General features: G+C 38.0%; 1 protein-coding gene across 3 annotated transcripts in view; it reads right to left on the minus strand.

The window, feature by feature from the left end:
* Nucleotides 1-17,884, minus strand: part of Rnf13 (ring finger protein 13) — a 107,342-nt gene that overhangs the window by 33,947 nt on the left and 55,511 nt on the right. For 2 of the 3 annotated variants that reach the window (XM_078043563.1, XM_078043564.1), the window contains 2 exons: nucleotides 9,356-9,443; nucleotides 2,348-2,438 (listed from right to left, as the gene is read on the minus strand). In XM_078043563.1, the coding sequence (XP_077899689.1) occupies nucleotides 2,348-2,438; nucleotides 9,356-9,443 (179 nt within the window). Of the gene's footprint in view, nucleotides 1-2,347; nucleotides 2,439-9,345; nucleotides 9,444-17,884 lie in introns of all 3 variants that reach the window. The other variant, XM_040270010.2, reaches the window with a different exon arrangement.

A 17,884-nucleotide genomic window follows, 5' to 3' on the forward strand; every position in this document is an offset into this window, starting at 1 on the left:
TACAACCTGGACTTCTTTGAATATACTTTATTTTTATTGTTTTGACTTTATACTTAACAATAAAAAATCGTGATTAGCAAGAGGAGGAGCACTCTCCATACTCTGAAAGGAATGAATCAAACAGACTTGTATTTCCAATTATAAACAACAACATAGAGAAGAGTACTCCACATCTTTACAGCAAATAATTTAACTTTAATATCTACTATGATATACTCTAAGCAGGGGAAGAATTGCTTTTAAAAATGTTGGCAATAAACTGGGCACAAAGGCGCATGCCTATAATCCCAGCAGCCTGGGAGGAATTAGGCAGGAGGATCGAGAGTTCAAAGCCATCCTCAGCAAAAGCAAGGTCCTAAGCAACTCGGTGAGACCCTGTCTCTGAATAAAGTACAAAATAGGGCTGGGGATATGGCTCAGTGGTTGAGTGCTCTTCAGTTCAATCCCTGGTACCCACACCAGGCAATAGTTGTTGGCAATAGTACTGATACTATTTTCCTGATTCTGTCTATATTGTGTAATTAAAACTAATAATTATTATGTTTGTGTCTTTAAACTTAGAAAAATTAAACAGATTTAAAATAAATGAAGTAAATTTTAAAGTCCTAAATTTAAATTAGAAGCAATAGTATCCCTTCAGAATTTATTGTATCTTTTAGAAACACATATATTCAGCACTGCAAAAAAGTACATCAATACATATAATTACATCTATGTATTAAATATTAAATATATTAATGTATTTCCCCCTAGCTTTGTTGCAGGAAAACAAGAGAATGGATAAAAGGTTAAAAACACAGGTGGACAGACAATTGGAAAGGGCACACAGATATGTACAAGTCTAAAAAGCATTAAAATATAATATTTGCTTACATTCAATACCCTGTGTTTGTCTAGATATTTATTTAGATGTTTGCAATTTTCTAGTCAACTTGCAATGAACTGACAGGAAAAGATAAATCCACTGCAGTTACATTAACTTGTTCAATTACAGGTGTTGCCTCAAGTCCTATTTGGAATATTAAACTTTTAAAAATCCCAAAATTTTCCAATCCCTCAATATATTCCCTCCAAGATATGGGATAAAAGGTCTTGTGGACTTGTCTCAACATAAAAAGAATATCAACTAAATAAAGTACAAATATTATGTATTGTATGGTTCCATTTTATGAGCACATTATCATTAATTAACATGAGTAATCAAACAGAGGAAAACTAAAAGCTTGTAATAGCTGTTGTTGAACAGCATCATGGGGAACTTTATTTCAAATATTTTCCACTTCTGAAGTTTTGTAGATTTTACCAGCATGTATGTATTACTTTTTAATGTAAAAGGTATGATTTTATAATCAGAAACAAAATAAGATACATGTGATGGCTAATCTGCATTTTCAACTTGATTGGATTAAGATATGCTGGAGATTAAGAGGCTTCTGGTGGTCTCAATGAGGGTGTTCCTAGGAATGAACTGGAGACCGTTCCTAAGTGTGGACATAACCATGCAATAGATTGAGGCTTGGATGGAATCCAAGTTGGAAGAATAAGGAAGCAGCAGCAGATGCAAGCTCTGTTCTTGTTGAGCAGGTTCTTGATTGCTGCTGCCACTGCCTAAGAACATCAGACACCAGCTCCTTCACTCTTCCAATGAAGACTCTCCCAGTGACTCTCCAGGAAGATTCCGGGCCTTCAGGCCTGCACTGGGTTGGCATCAAGGATACCTGGTGTTCTGAGGCTCCAGCTTCTTGGACTGAGTAGCTACTTGTTCCTCCAGCTCTGCAGCTCACAAATGGCCACCTTAGAACCATCCAGCTTCTGGTGATCTAAGCCAATCTAATAAATCCCCTTTTATAATCATATAACATACACACACACACACACACACACACACACACATATATCTTGTTAGCAACATTGGTGCCAACATTACCAACTCTCTAGCATGAATATACTTTAATATATAATCATACACAGAAGAAACAGTACAATTCAGTCTTAAAATCATGACTTAAAGAGAGAAAATTCAGCCAACAGAGTTCATACTAAAACATAATCTTGATTACAATGAACATTATATAATTCCATCCTAACATAAGGAAGAATTTAGCCAGGTGCGGTGGCAAAGTCTATAATCCCAGAGACTTGGGAAGTTGGGGAAGGAGGATTGCAAGTTCAAGGCCAGCCTGTCACAAAATAAATAAAGCACTGGGGGTGTAGCTCAGTGGTAAAGTATCCCAGGTTCAATCACCAGCACCAGGAAAAATACACAGAGAAAGAGAGAGAAGAAAAAGAAGGAAGAGAAGAATTTTAAGTTTTATGATTATAATTATTTTTGATATTCACTACTTACCCTTTTTCATATGTGAATTCATCTTTCAGGGAATTGGCTGATGATTCACCAATAAATACAGATGGAATGTCAATTTTCTTTAACACATCAACTGTATATAAGAACAATAAAATGATTGGTAAAAACCCATTCTTAGTACACAATCAACTTAACTTTCCTCATAATAGCAGCAAAATGAAACTGGAAACAATTACAACCAACTTAACTGTCTATGTTTGATTTTCCACTCTGGAAATTTCTCCTCATTATCCAAGTGGTTTTAGACATATGGTACATTTACAATTAAAAAACAAGTATTTTGCTTCCTCACTTAATTCTATTAATAGCCCCAGAAGACTGATACATAATTTTTTTGGGGGGAGGGGCATATCTGGGATTGAACTCAGGGGCTCTCCACCACTGAGCCACATCCTCAGCCCTATTCTGTATTTTATTTAGAGACAAGGTCTCACTGAGTTGCTTAGGGTCTCACTGAGTTGCTTAGCGCCTCACTTTGAACACATGATCCTCCTGCCTCAGCCTCCCAAGCTGCTGGGAGACACAATGTTTTATCTTTAATATTTCTCTTTGATTTATTCCACTTTAGATATAACTCGAACTGATAGAGAAGAAACATGAGGAAGAAATAATTTAATTCCTAAGTAAAGAAGAGAAAAGTCTTCTTTTACATACCCATTTCCAGGAGAGGTACAAGGTGAGAGTAGGAATGCTCCACCAGGGCCCCCAGCACCATACACCCTGGCTGTTCAGAGCCAAAGGCTGGCAGGCTGGACACAGGGTGAGGGATGCAAGGGCTGGGTGAGCCTCTACTTCCTCCTAAGCCGGGAGTTCACAGTAAATCTCTGTTTAGACTGGAATCTCAAGACATTTGATTCTTACAACTATGTTCAAAACCAAATGCCACCAAAAAAAAAAAAAGAATTTTGTCCAAAATTACCCATTACTCAGGAACAGAAAGAAAAACAATCTTACTGTTACCAACAGAAGAGAGTGACTATTATTAGCTGTGAGTTAATTTAATGGACTTGGCCTTAGAAAAAGTCCATTTGTTTTCTTTTGCTATTCATTTTCAAAATAACTTTCTTCTAATTTTAAAAAACAATGCATATTCATTATCCACTTAAAAAGTGTGGGAGAAAACAAGAAAAACACAACCACAGCACTTCCCTCTTTGGTGCATATTTTACCAGAAGTAACCAACAGTTCTGAGTTATGACAAAAACATTTAATTATTTAACCACAACTAAGGTACAGAACGATCATCAGCTCCCCAAATTCCCTCAGCCCTTTTTATAGTCAATTCTTTCCCCTGACTTCAGCAACCACTGACCTGTTTGTGTGTGTATGTGTGTGTGTGTGTGTGTGTGTGTATGTGTGTATGCTCCTTATAAATTTTTAAAATCTTGGTATCCATCAGAGTACTTTTTTCACTTCCCTATTATTTTACTCACACATACATATTCACTCCCACACACTCTTACCTCCCCCACACACATACACACATATACACACACACACACACACAAGCACACTCAAGCATGTAATTCCAATGAAGGCAGGAATCCAAATGGCTATCAAGGAATACTTAATCACTATTTTTATATCAACAGAACGAATAAATTGCTTTATTAATGGTATAAAAAATAGAAAAAAGTAAGAGCTTTCTTCCCACTCAGTGATACTCATCAGATAACCTGTCATATGTGAACATGCACCTATCTCATGGTTTTAAATAGCAGCAGAGGTACTATCCCAGGACCATCTATATTTTAGGAAAACATTTTCTATCTTGCTAGGAAATTTTTCTCTATCATATATCATTTATAAAGGTATATAATTCCAAGTTTTAATTATCAAGTAAAATAAATTTTACTCTACCATATATCAGTTCAAAATTTATTTTATTTGACAATTAAAACTTGGAAATATGTACCTTTATAAATGTTTTGTTCTTTCATGAAGATACTTTGACAAACTCAAATAGAAACTTTGGGCTTGTAAGTATCAACCTATGATGATTGAAAATAACACAACTTCTGAATTATGGTATCTAAAGAGATGTAGAGACTGTCATGTTAGGAGAAGACGAAGATGAAGAAAAAGAAAAGCGCCTTGGAGACCATAGCATTATTTATTCATTGATCCATTGAACACAGAAAATGTTCTAGATCATCAAAAAAAAAAAATTAAAAATCACTGATATTTTTCATACATAAAACAACTCTGTGAAACACATACTGCCAAAAGTGCTATCTTATCATAGATCAACTGTAACCTGAACGGCCAGCTCCAACCCCTCCAGACTCCTATATCTAGCTGTCTGTCTGGTGTCTCCACCTGATCAACTAACAGGTGTCTCAGACAGAGCCCTGAGTGTCCCTTTTCCCTCAGTCACCTCTGTAAACGGCATGGCCTGTGTTTCTCAGGCTGTCCTTGACCCTTCCCTGTCCTTGGCTCCAGACATCAAATTCTATCAACTTCAAAACAGACCCAGATTTCTCCTGCTTCTCACAGTCTGACTGCCAGACACCTGCACTCTTCACCCGGCTGCTGCACGGGCTACCTCAAGGCTCTGCCTCTTGTGCTCCTGCCACCTGTCACTTCCAGTCTACTCTCCACAGAACAGCCAAAGCAATCTTTCTAAGTATGTTTAAACTCTGTTTAAAACCTACTGAGGGGCTGGGGATGTGGCTCAAGCGGTAGCACACTCGCCTGGCATACATGGGGCGCTGGGTTCGATCCTCAGCACAACATAAAAATAAAGATGTTATGTCCACCAAAAACTAAAAAATAAATATTCAAAAATTCTCTCTTTCTCTCTCTCTTTAAAAAACAAACAAACAAAAAAAAAAAAAAAACCTACTGAGCATTGAGCATGACTACAAGTTTCAGCATGACACAGCCTCTGGTTCCCATGTCACTGAAGGCCTCCGTCCCCCTTTCCCACTCTGCCACTGGAAACACCTTGGGAAGCTCCAAGCATGTATTGTTTCAGAGCCTTGCACAGGGGGCTCCCTCTTCCTAGAACACTCCTTAGAGATCTACAGGATGCAACCTCCCACTTTAGACTTATGCTCAAATCTCAGTGTCTTGTAAGAAGCCTCTGACACCCTGTCTAAAATAACCACCCTTCCTTCTCCCTGCCACTCATATCCCCTTACCTGAGAGATTTTTCTTCACAGAACTTATTACTACTTGACATAATAGCACTTCTATTTCATCACAATTTCATTTCTTCTATCCCACTCTAGAATGCAATGATAATGATAACTAAACAAGCACTAAATGATGACTAAACCAGGTAACCTCACAGCAGATCAACAAGGTAACTATCATCACCATCCCCACTTCACAAATGAGAAAACCGAGACACAAAGATGTGGGATAATGTGTATACAAATACTAGGTCACAGAGCCATAGGTGGCTAAGCTGGATTCAACTCTGGCAGGCAGTTTCCCAAAGTACTCGTAATATCTGGACTCTGCTGCCTCAATGAAAGGTACAAAGCAGAGCCTTGTATCTTTTGCTGCAGTTATAGTATGTAAAACAGTGCTTGATGCAAAGCAAACTATCAAAAAATATTTGTGGAAGGAAGAAAGCAAGATAAAAAGGAGAAAGAGCAAACCTAGAGCTACTGATAACCTGCCCTGGTTTCATAGCTGGGAACCCGCACAGCCTGCACTTGGACAGCTCCTCCTGGCTCTTCCCTCTCCACCACAGCCTGGGTTCTCTGCACACCTTCTCTCACATGGTCTCCACAACCCAGGTCAGACAGAAACTACCAGGATCTGCACTTTTACAGATGGCAGTAATGGGTTCAGGAAGGCTGAGTGACTTTCCCAAGGGCACAGGCTGTCCAGCTACTGACTCCCCTGGAACAAATCCACATCCTGGTCCTGAAGTTGGTGTTCTTCCCACACATACTGCCTCCTGAAGATAAAGAATGCTACCAGCTCATTGACTCAACCCATTTGCATGTGGATGATATAAAAGTGAGTGTATTTTTTTGCATGATATGCGGCAAAAGGAGCTTTTACTAAAAACTTCCTTTTGTTTCCAGACATTAGAATCTTAACTCAGAAAAACACCAATACTCCTTGTAGGTAGGGACTAAGTCCTGAAAAGGAGTACAGTCGGGTTCCTTCTAATACATCCATGCTTTCTTTCCTCTACCAAGAAACAGCAAAGTTGAAAATGGTAACGATCTTCACAACACTTGTCTTTGGATATATGAAATGTTTAAACACCCCCCTCACACACACACACATATACAAACAGAGAGAGTGAACAAAAAAATCACAAAAAAGCAACCCAAGCAACAAAGAACCAAAATCCAGAGCAATTTTTGAAATACATTTGTTTGAAATAAATTAGTTGGAACATTTCCATGGCAACAGCAGGATGATATAGTTACTTGCTACTTTTAATATTTAGCACATCCTCCTTAGGAAATGACGATTGTAACCAAAAGGCTTTATGGTATTACAAACACAAAACAGTTTCTAAAGGGAACTGACACTTGCAGCTTGCACAATTTTTATTGAATATGTGCCGAAAGAGCAAACAGGCCACAAATAATCAGTTGTTCAACCTAGAAAATATTGAGCCCTTGAGAAGATCTAGAGGGCTAACAAAAGCTGGGCTCAGGCCTTTAGCAAATACACAAAGAGTAGGTAACATGCTTAGAGTTATACAGCTAATTTGATCGAAGCTGGAATTTTAATCTGGCCAGAATACGTGTGTCACTTTTCCATAATGTACATAGATGGCAAAGTTACTGACCTATGATGTATCAACTGAGATGATATTTTTAAGGGAGGCGTCTAAAGGAGTGTGTCAAGTCTGCAGTACATTCTGTACAGTGAAGGAAACTCAACAGAATGAAGATACAACCTACAGAATGGGAGAAAATATTCGCAAACTATACAACTGACAAATAGTTGATATCCCAAATATATAAAGAATATCAAAAATTTAACAACAAAACACATCCTAATTCTGAAAAATGGGCAATAGATCTAAATACACATTTTTCAAAAGAAGACATAAAAATGGCCAACTCACACATGAAAAAGGCTCAACATGACTAATTACTGGGGAAAGGCAAATCAAAGTCACACGAGATATCAACTCACCCTAGTAAGAGAGGCAAACACCAAACAAACTAAAGACAGCCAGTGCTGGCGAAGATGTGGAGAACAGGCACCTTGCACACTGCTGGAGGGAATGTACATTAGCACTGTCACTGTGGAAAACAGCATGGAGCTTCCTCAAAAAGTTAAGACAGGACTACCATCTGACCTAGCAGTCCCATTACTGGGCATCGGACCAAAGGAAAAGAAATCGGCACCTTGAAGAGACATCTACACCCCACATTCACTGCAGCTCTATTTGTAATAGGTACAACCTAAGCATCCATTAACTGAGGAATGGACAACATGGCACAAATGAAACCCTACCATTTGTGGCAACACGGATGGAAGTGAAGTCACTGTGCTAAGTGACGCAACCCAGGCACAGAAGGATGGTATCCCATGATCCCACTCACACGTGCAATCCACAAAGTTCATCTCAGAACAGCTGGGCTATCAGAGAATGGGACAGTGTATGGGGAAAATGTGATCAAAGTACTGAGTTACTCAGGAGCAAGAAGCTCTGTGGTGCTCTTGTTCAGAAAGGTGGCTGATTTTGAAACTTTTCACTACAAAGAATGAATAAATGTTTGAGAAGACAAATGTTTAACCTATTAAACATATGCAACATACCTGTATTGGACATTATAAGGTATTCCATTGATATATACAAATTTTATGGTTTTGTGTATCAGTTAAAATAAATTTTATTTAGTAGAATCTGCAGTAGCAACAGTAGTCATTTGATAAGTAAACTCCCTTCATCTAGTAAGTCCTGTAACACAGTGGTTATTGATCTGTTCCTAAATGCTAGAAAAGCTTAGGATTCTTCATTTATTCTACAATCATAAAAATTAATTACCTAGAAGATTAAAATGATAATTTAAAATATAAAGAAATCAATTAAGGAGCTCATTAAATTTTAGATATTATAATTTCACCTCACCATGTTAGGGGTAAGAAGGACAATGACCAATGACACAACCAAAAAAAGCACTACATAAGAGATAAAAAGATGTGTGGGTCAAAAGAATATAAAACATGTACTGCTGAGAACACGGTTATTTAGAATCCTAAGTATGTTCTGATGCACCACCAGGTCATGGCTTTGTGGCCACACTTTGCTCCAAGTTCTACCTTACACAGACAAATTGATGGAATTTAGTAGCAAGAGATATGAGAGCTATGTACTGAAAAGGGGAAAACAAAGATCTTCTAATCATGAATGTTGGCAGTGACATCTTAGTAGCAATTAGGTTTTGATAAAACCTACAGTGTTCTGTTTTACAGAAACTACACTAAGTGAAGCCTGCAGCTTAAAAATCACCATCTGAATAAAGCCATTGTAACTAAAGTTGGCTCATTTTCCCTATAAGCCAAGGTCTACCAAGACTAAGAAAAGATATTCCCATTTCAAATGAAAAACATAAACATACAATGTAAAGTCAAGAATGACAACTAATAAGAAAGTACATTTATGGGGCTTTGAACTTCCACCAAATTAGGAGATACTTATAGTATCTGTGTATTCTAAACTTTAATGTTGTGAATCTACAAATAAATCACAAAAAATTTCCTATAGCATTCTTAATTCAGCATTTTAATCTCTATTTAAGGCTTCAGTTTTATTCAGTTTTCAACAAAACACCAATAGATAAAAACTCAGGCTTAAAAAAATTTAACACATTCTGACAAGAACAAGTGAATTCCACTTCTATTGTGAATAAGATTATCTGAAGAGGGCTAGAACTGGGAATTATGATAGAGAAGAAACTTTGATGTTTAAACAAAAAATTAGAGAAGGAAACTCCAGTTACTTTTTAGCTTTGAATGCTCTGTCAAACAGGAGAGAAGAAAAGTGATACCTGTACTTACTGTCGTTGGATCCCATGCTAATGAGGTCATCAGAATCAACATTGTGGACTATCGCTGCTTTGTATCCTGCTCTTTGTGCATTTAACACCTGCAAGTCAGAAAACACTGGTGTGATGAGGTGGAATGTCCCTCAACTTCAATAAATATTAATAAATCTCTATTATATACTGCTGAGAGCCATTGCCAAGTAGGAATGACACATCGAAATTTCCTTGCCAGCATACCCCATGTTGCTTAGAGGAAGGACTCGTGGAAATGGACTTGCCTTGGACATTCGCTGTGACATTGCATGTATGTTTGAGAAAGGTGACCCTGCTCAAGGACCAGGGTGGATCTGGGTTTAGGGAGGATCCTACTGGGTTTAGGGAGGATCCTACTGGATTAGGGCAGATCCAGGTTTAGGGTGTATCCTGCAGGTTTTAGGGAGTATCCCGCTCCTTGGGTTTAGGGCGTTCCCGGTTTGGGACAATCTGGGTTTAGGGCGGTTCCAGGTTTAAGGTTATTCCTGCTGAGAATAGGGCGTATCATGCTGCCTGAGTTCCCGTTGAGTTCTCTTGGGATTCAGAAAGTATTTGGGATTCAAAGCCTGGTGGAGTAGAGAATTTTTCGGAGAACGTGAATTTCGTGTTTGTAGAGGGCCTGTGTGAGTTCGGGAATAAAGAGTTGCTGTTTGAATCTACAAAGCTGTGAGTGGCTCGTGATCTTGTGCCCAGCCAGACTGCGGCAATATATCTAGAATTAAATTATGTACACGTGTAGGAATAAATCTCAGGTGTTCTTGAAGATAACAGATGCTCCAATTGATATCCCAGGATTTCTTAAGGTATATTCCTGATGGTTGAAAGTGAAATCAGAAGCAAATAAAGGATAGGGATACAAGCTCAATTGCTAAATGGATCTGAAGCAATAAACATGTAGTTCTGAAACAGAGACTGATGCTAGGGGCTTAGGTATCATCAGACTGTGGGCTTTCAAATCCTGTTTCCTCCACTTATTAGTAGAATAAACTCAAGGAAATTATGTTTGATTTCTTTTTTAATCTTCAGTTTACTAATCTTTAAGATTGGAATGGGGCTGGGGATGTGGCTCAAGCGGTACCACACTTGCCTGGCATGCGTGGGTCACTGGGTTTGATCCTCAGTACCACATAAAAATAAAATAAAGATGTTGTGTCCACCGAAAACTAAAAAGAAATATTAAAAAATTCTCTCTCTCACTCTCTCTCTTTAGAAAAAAAAAGAAGAAAAAAATTGGAATGGCAATGTCTTTTTCATTCATAAAATAATACTTTAAAAATGCTTAATTACTACCACGCCTAACACATAGAAATGAGTCAAATAAAATCAATTTCTTACCATTAGCTTAATCATCAACAATATTACTTCAAATTCCTTTTGAAAGCGTTGAAAAATTAACATTACCTCGGTCTGAAGTTACTTACTGCTTCTATATAGCTATTAAATCTTTCTTAAAGCTATCTTCCAAAATAGTAACCTTTGCCCCTTAAGAATATCACTGCAGAATATTCTTCTTCTTCTTCTTCTTTGAATAAAGTATTCAAACATACTGTTACATTTCACTTGTAAAACAATAATCTGTTACAAATAAAAATGAATCCACAGCTAAACTACTTATTGTATGACCCTTAGGCTAGTGAAGGATCAGATCATTATGTCCATATTGGTTAAATAAACACTCATAAACACAAATGTATATATCTTAAGTACTTGAAATGCTTTTGGAGATTTTTTAAATATATGTTTTAAAACATAGTTGTATATAAAACTAGAACAAAACCATAAACACATATGTATAACTTAATGTATAGTTATTAAACACTTAATAGGAACTCTTGAAATATATCACTTTAAATGGTTGTTAGAGTAATGTGTCTCTCAAAATGTTTTCTGTGTACTTGTGTTTTTAAGAAACAGGCAAATTAATTTTTAAAAAGAACTTCCATGTCTAATATTAGTTCCACTTTAGTTATCAACATTAAAATTATTCAAAATTCTATTACGATTGAATAAAAACAAAATCTAAATCAAGTTCCAAGGAGTCTCAAGTTCTCAAGAGTAATAGGAAGTGTCATTATTCTGACAGACTCGGGTTCTGAAGCATAGGCAAGAAATGAGGTCCTGTCCTCGGGCCCGCAGGCAAGAGGACTTCACAGAGGTAAAACTTACTCCTGCAGTACCCTTGCCTTCTCTGGAATGACCCCACCAGTACAAGTTGGATTTTTGAAAGAGAGCAGTGTGGACAAATCAGAATAATTGTATCCTATTCCTGAAAATAACTGAATCTCTAGGAAATATGAATATCTCACAAAATTAATATTTTGCTCAGCTTTACAGCCTCCACAGCACCTATGAAGTAGCCTACAGAGGAGGAACTCACTATATAAATACCAGTTGAATAAGTCAATGAATAAATTTTTTGTTCACATTGACAGCTCACAATATAACATCACAAACCTAAGTGATAAAATTGGGCATAAAGATCTTTAAAAACTAAAATAATTAGTTTGTTGATGCAGGACTTACTCCTGTTAGGAATAACAGTCAGAAATAAAGAAGACAATAAAACTGTCACAAGGAGTGTTGTATAGTCATGCAAGAGAACGTCAATAATCAAGAGCATAAGTTTACTATTTTCTGCAGATAAGTGCATGTTTTTTTAGGTGGATTTTATTCAATTCAAATTGATAAAATGTCACTCCCCATAGCCTCTTCATTACCACATTCTAAAAAGAGAAAATAAAATCTCTTACAGATATTCTAATTGTTAACCCCTATTTATCATATATATTAACTTTACCATAGCAGTGAAGACTTCACTTAGCTTTTACTTGTGCCTGGTTGGGGTTCCTATGAGCTTTTCTGATGTTTTAATGACCGTTTTAACAATTTCCAAAAATCTAACCATGTAATTGAGGAGAAATGTTTCTTCTCACATTCAAAAGGGCCTTTTGCCACAAATACAATTTGAGAAATAATCAGAACAACAACAAAAGCTGAAGTTTTAAATCTCCTTTTAGAGCTAACACATATAATAACTGAAATCACACAATTTAACTTTCTTTCCTCTGCCGAAGTACATACATGAGAGCAAAGGTGTACCATGTAAAGACACAGTGTGTGGTCTCAGGAACGACAGGAAAGAGCAACCCTGCAGTGCAATTCTGGAGTGTCCACTGAGTGTCCATACCAAGTAGGCAGAGCACAGGACCAGGCCAACAGACGGTGCGCTCTAGTTTCTAAGGGTTTGCTCAGACTTCTGTCTCTGCTTGGAGCAGCCTTTGTCTTCTGGACGCCTATCAGGCCTTCAGGGACCGGCACTTCTATGAAACTGCTGTCCTATTCCATGTGCCACATGCTGTGTCACCCACATTCATGGTCCCCCCACCCAGGAGTACTCATGCTCTGTTTTCAAGACCTCACACAGGGTCATGCATTGTATTTATGCATACCTGTACCATCCCCTATCAAAATAGGTCTGCAGAAGGTCCTGCGAGTCTCCTGCAGAGGTCAGAGTATGAAGTCTCTGGTGAGAAGAGACAAAGCATCATCAATTCTGTACGATGCTTTCTCACTCCCAAATTATCAAGATCCACCAGGGCACGAGAATGGATGCCTAACATGCTGAATGTGTGAGCAAGTCTCACCACGAGGTTCTTAAAACTATGCCAGGCAACCAAGGAGGAATGTCCCTTCTCACTCCAAAATGTAACTGTTTACATAAATACAATATAAAATCATATCACTAATGGAAAGAATTTTGTAAGCTTTAAATGTGAACTCCAAAATAATAGAAGCATGTTCCAAAAATTTAACAAGCATGATTTTCCCAAGGTTTTTGTTGTTGTTGTTATTGATTTTTTAAAATAAAGAAATAAAACTAAATCAAGGAACACATTAACATATGGACCAACAGGCTTATGAATACAAACAAGGAAAATATATTCATGTTTAGGAACTATAAACTCATGTGTCACTCAAATTAAATTACATTTTCAACTAAGCAGCAGCTGGTATTTTTAAGAACACATGAAGCAGAAGTAAAACCTAAATCATTTAGTAATCATGTGCAAGGATTCGCATTCATAAAATGCAATCTCAAACACATGGTGTCAGATGGAAGCAAAGAGCTCAAAGATTCATGAATAAAAAGCATGCATGGTGAACAAAAACCTAAGTCCAGAAGAGCCATCAAAACTGCACTAGAAAGCTCTCTGAACTGTACTGCCAATCTGCCTTTTAAAAGAGACTGATCAGAGTTATTAGTTCAACTGCAATAAATTCACTGAATATTTTACATTTAATCAACAAATTAGATATAAATAAACTTTGAGGACCAGGTGGCCCCTAACCAAGAGCTTGACAGAAATAAGGGACTGTTGGCTTGTTATTACAAATAGCTAATATGTCAGAAGACAGCAGATTGCCAAAGGAAGAGTTGTCAATAAGACAGGTTCTAAAATAAAACCTGGAAATGTCATAAGAGTTCCTTTTATCTTTTGTTTGGATAAATTAATACTATTGACTCTAGTAGAAACATCTTATAAAAAAGAAAGAAATGACTGTGCTGTCACAATGATCATGAGCAGAGATCTTTTCAGGACACACAGGAATGAGGAGTTGGAGAAACCACTGACAGAACATATATACAGGCTCCAGAACAACTACCACAGGAGACCTGTACTTACTTACTATCTCCAGTATTCAACACAAGCCTACAAGGCAGACAGTCTTTTCTGTATTTTAGAAACAAGGACAGACAGGTAAACAGAGCTACCCGAGGTCACACAGAGCTCAGATCTGAAGTACAGGTGCTTTGTTTTGGATCTTGAAGGTACTTCAAGTTTTAAGGCTCTGATCTTTAGCTTGGCTGTATTAGTCATCTTTTCGTCACTGTGACCACAATATCCAACAAGAACAACTCAGAGGAGTGCATGGTTAGACAACTCCACTGCAGAAACATCACAGCAGTAGGGCATGGTGGAGGAGAGCTGCTCAGCTCGTGGTAACTGAGAAGCAGAGGAAGAGAAAAGATAAGCCCTTCCAGGGCTTGCACCCAGAGAGCTACTTCCTCCAACCAGGACCCACCTCCTCACAGTATATTTACCTGTTAATGAATTAATCCATCAAATGAATCAACCCACTGATGAGGTCAGAGTCCTCAGGATCCAATCACTGCCTAAAAGCCCCACCTCTGAACCATGCTGCATTGGGGACCATTCTTTCAACACACAAGCTTGGGAATGGGGGTGGGGGGGACATTCCAGGTCCAACCATATATTGGCACTACTAGAAGAAAGCCTAAGGGCTGGGGCTTAAGAAGAGTTCTCAGGTCATTGGGGTAGGAGGTGTGCCCTCACAGAGAACGGTGGGTCTCTTTGTCCTCCTCTGCTCCCAGCCCCTGTGAGGGGAGCAGCTTGCTCTACTATGTGCTCCCACTACCCTCCACCTCCCCATTACAGGACCAAAGATGGTGGGTCCAAGACGCTATGGCCACTCCCTGAAATCAGTGTTACTGTTGCTAATGAGGTGACACAGGAACAAAGGGACAGACTGGGAAGTTCCTTGAAGGCCACTCAGAAACTAGACTTGGGGTTTTCTTAAGGGAGACCCTTGAGTAAGGGGCTGAGGCGGCTCGAAGGATGTTGCTGGACACTCCGGTGGTGCTCAGCCTGCGTGAAGAGGAGGCTGAACCTGTGGGAACAGATGCGATAGGTGGGGTGACAGTAATGTGTGAAGAGTACCTATTTAGCCAACTGCTGACCCGGGGCTCAAGGATGCCCGTGGCCAAAGAGGAAAGCCAGAAAGAGCTTATTTGGACAGGGAGGCACCAGAGACTGGCTGTAAACACACTCAATTTGAGTTTCCTGGGCAGAAAACTAAGAATGATCAGGATATGAGAAAAAAATGTAGAGATATTCAGTAAAGTCATTCATTTATTCACTCAATAAATACTTAGAATGAATCTACTATCAATTGATGAAAACAAAAAGTTATAAAACACAGTCCGTTCACATTTTCACCTTTCTTATAGTCTTCAGTCCCGCTACAAACTATGCACAAACTGAGCTGAGCATCCTTCATCGTTACCTTGGGAAGAGGCACTACAAATACACAGATCTGTCCACACATCAGGACTATCAATCTGCAAGAATAGTAAAAATGCAACAGAAGTTGACTCCTTGATAGAAAAGAGCCCAATTACTATATCACTCTGGATGTCTGTGTAAAGTAAGACACACAGAGAACATTTATTATTTGAAATGCAACTCTGTACTTCCAAGTTCTAAAACTTTTGATTACAGAAGCTCTTCTCTTGCATGGAAAAAAATTTCTAATGTTTGAACACTGAAAAAACAAGCTCAAAGGTATCATCTCAGACAGGCAGACCAACAGGTGACTGCCCTCAACACTGCTCATGCATCTCCCATGGATACCCAGTGTTTCAGAGAACAACTGGCTTCAGGTGGTGGCAGAAGGTGTTTTTGATAAAAGAACAGTTGTGGGGCTGGACTTATAGCTCAGTGGCAGAGCACTTGCCTAGCATGTGAGAGGCACTGGGTTCTATCCTCAGCACCATATAAAATAAATAAATAAAATAAAGGTATTAGATCCATCTACAATTTAAAAATAATTTTTAAAAATCTTTTTAAAAAAAAGAATTGTTGCTTTAAATGTGATCTAATTTTGTGTGTGTGTGTGTGTGTATGTGTGTGTGTGATGCTGGGGATTGAACCCATGACCTTGTGCATGTGAGGCAAGCACTCTACCAACTGAGCTATATCCCCAGCCCAAATGTGATCTAATTTTAATAACACTAACTTAAGTTATTTTTAACTGGGAAGTGAGAAGAGAATATACTGAAATATGTCAGATTATGAGTAATTCATGAAATAAAAATATACATGGCATATGTATGTATAAATTTCAATCACAAGTCATTAATTTTTTTTAGTAAAAAAGTAATAAAGGGGCTGGGGATGTGGCTCAAGTGGTAGCGCGCTCGCCTGGCATGCATGCGACCCGGGTTCGATCCTCAGCACCACATACCAACAAAGATGTTGTGTCCGCCGAGAACTAAAAAATAAATATTAAAAATTCTCTCTCTTCTCTCTCTCTCTCTCTCTCTCTCTCTCTCTCTCTCTCTCTCTCTCTCTCTCTCCTCTCTCACTCTCTCTTTAAAAAAAAAAGTAATAAAGTGAAGTACAGAGAAGAAGTAAATATTGAGGAAATTCAACTCCCCTGGCTTAAGTATAAATATAAAAATACATCTGTCTTACAATGTATTCTAAGTGCTTAACCACTAGCAAGATAAAGATTATTTTAGTGTTGCTCCCAATCTACTTTCCTGGCCAAATATGAACTTGAATTCATATTTTAAATTGTTAATTAAATTTTTTTTTTGTTAGCAGTGTCATCTACAAAAAAACCCTATAGATAATGCTATTTGCTAGTAAGAGACCAAACACTTTCTCCTTAGCAATGGCACCAAGATGAGGTGGCCAGAGTGAACCTCATCTTGGTGCCATTGCTAAGGAGAAAGTGTTTGGTTAAAATGGGCCAAGGAGCTAAACAGATACTTCTCAGAAGAAGACCTACATTCAATCAACAAATACATGAAAAAAATGTTCAACATCTCTAGCAATTAGAAAAATGTAAATCAAAACTAAGATTTCATCTCATTCCAGTCAGAATGGCAATTATCAAGAATACAGACAACAATAAATGTTGGCAAGGATGTGGGGGGAAAGGCATACTTATTCATTGCTGGTGGGAATGCAAATTGGTACAACTACTCTGGAAAGTAGTATGGGGAGGGGGACATGGGGGCAGGAAAGATGGTGGAATGAGATAGACATCATTACCTTAGGTATGTATGACTATACATATGGTGCGACACTACATCGTGTATAACCATAGAAATGTAAAGCTGTGCAGCAATTGTGTGCAATGAATCAAAATGCACCCTTCTGTCATATATATGTAACTAAAATTAAAAAAATAATAATAATGAGGGTAAAATTTCCCTGTAATCCCAATGACTCAGGAAGCTGAGGCAAGAAGATCTCAAGTTCCAAGCCAGCCTAGCACCTTAGCAAGACCCTGTCTCAACATAAAAAACAAAAAGGGATGGGGATGCGGCTCAGTGTAGAGCAAGCATCCTAGTTTCAGTCCCTGGTACCACAACCAACAAACACACAATGATAAAAAAAAAAAAAAAATAGAAGGTAAAACTAAGACACTGACAGATAAACAAAACAAACGGAGGCAACCTGTCAATAACCCCATAACAGCTGAAATAGATAGTGAGAAAACAATAACTTGAATCTACACAGAACAAAGCATTATTAAATGTGAAAATAGAATAAAGACAATTTGATTTGTAACTCTTCTTTTCCTGTTTTATTTACTTATTCATTCATCCAGCCTTTTTCATTATCATGCCAGAGATTAGCAGAATGGACTTAAAAGACTGATCCATATCCATATCCATACACTAGCAAAGAACAAT

This window comes from Ictidomys tridecemlineatus, chromosome 3 (assembly GCF_052094955.1).
Source record: "Ictidomys tridecemlineatus isolate mIctTri1 chromosome 3, mIctTri1.hap1, whole genome shotgun sequence".
Taxonomy (NCBI): domain Eukaryota; kingdom Metazoa; phylum Chordata; class Mammalia; order Rodentia; family Sciuridae; genus Ictidomys; species Ictidomys tridecemlineatus.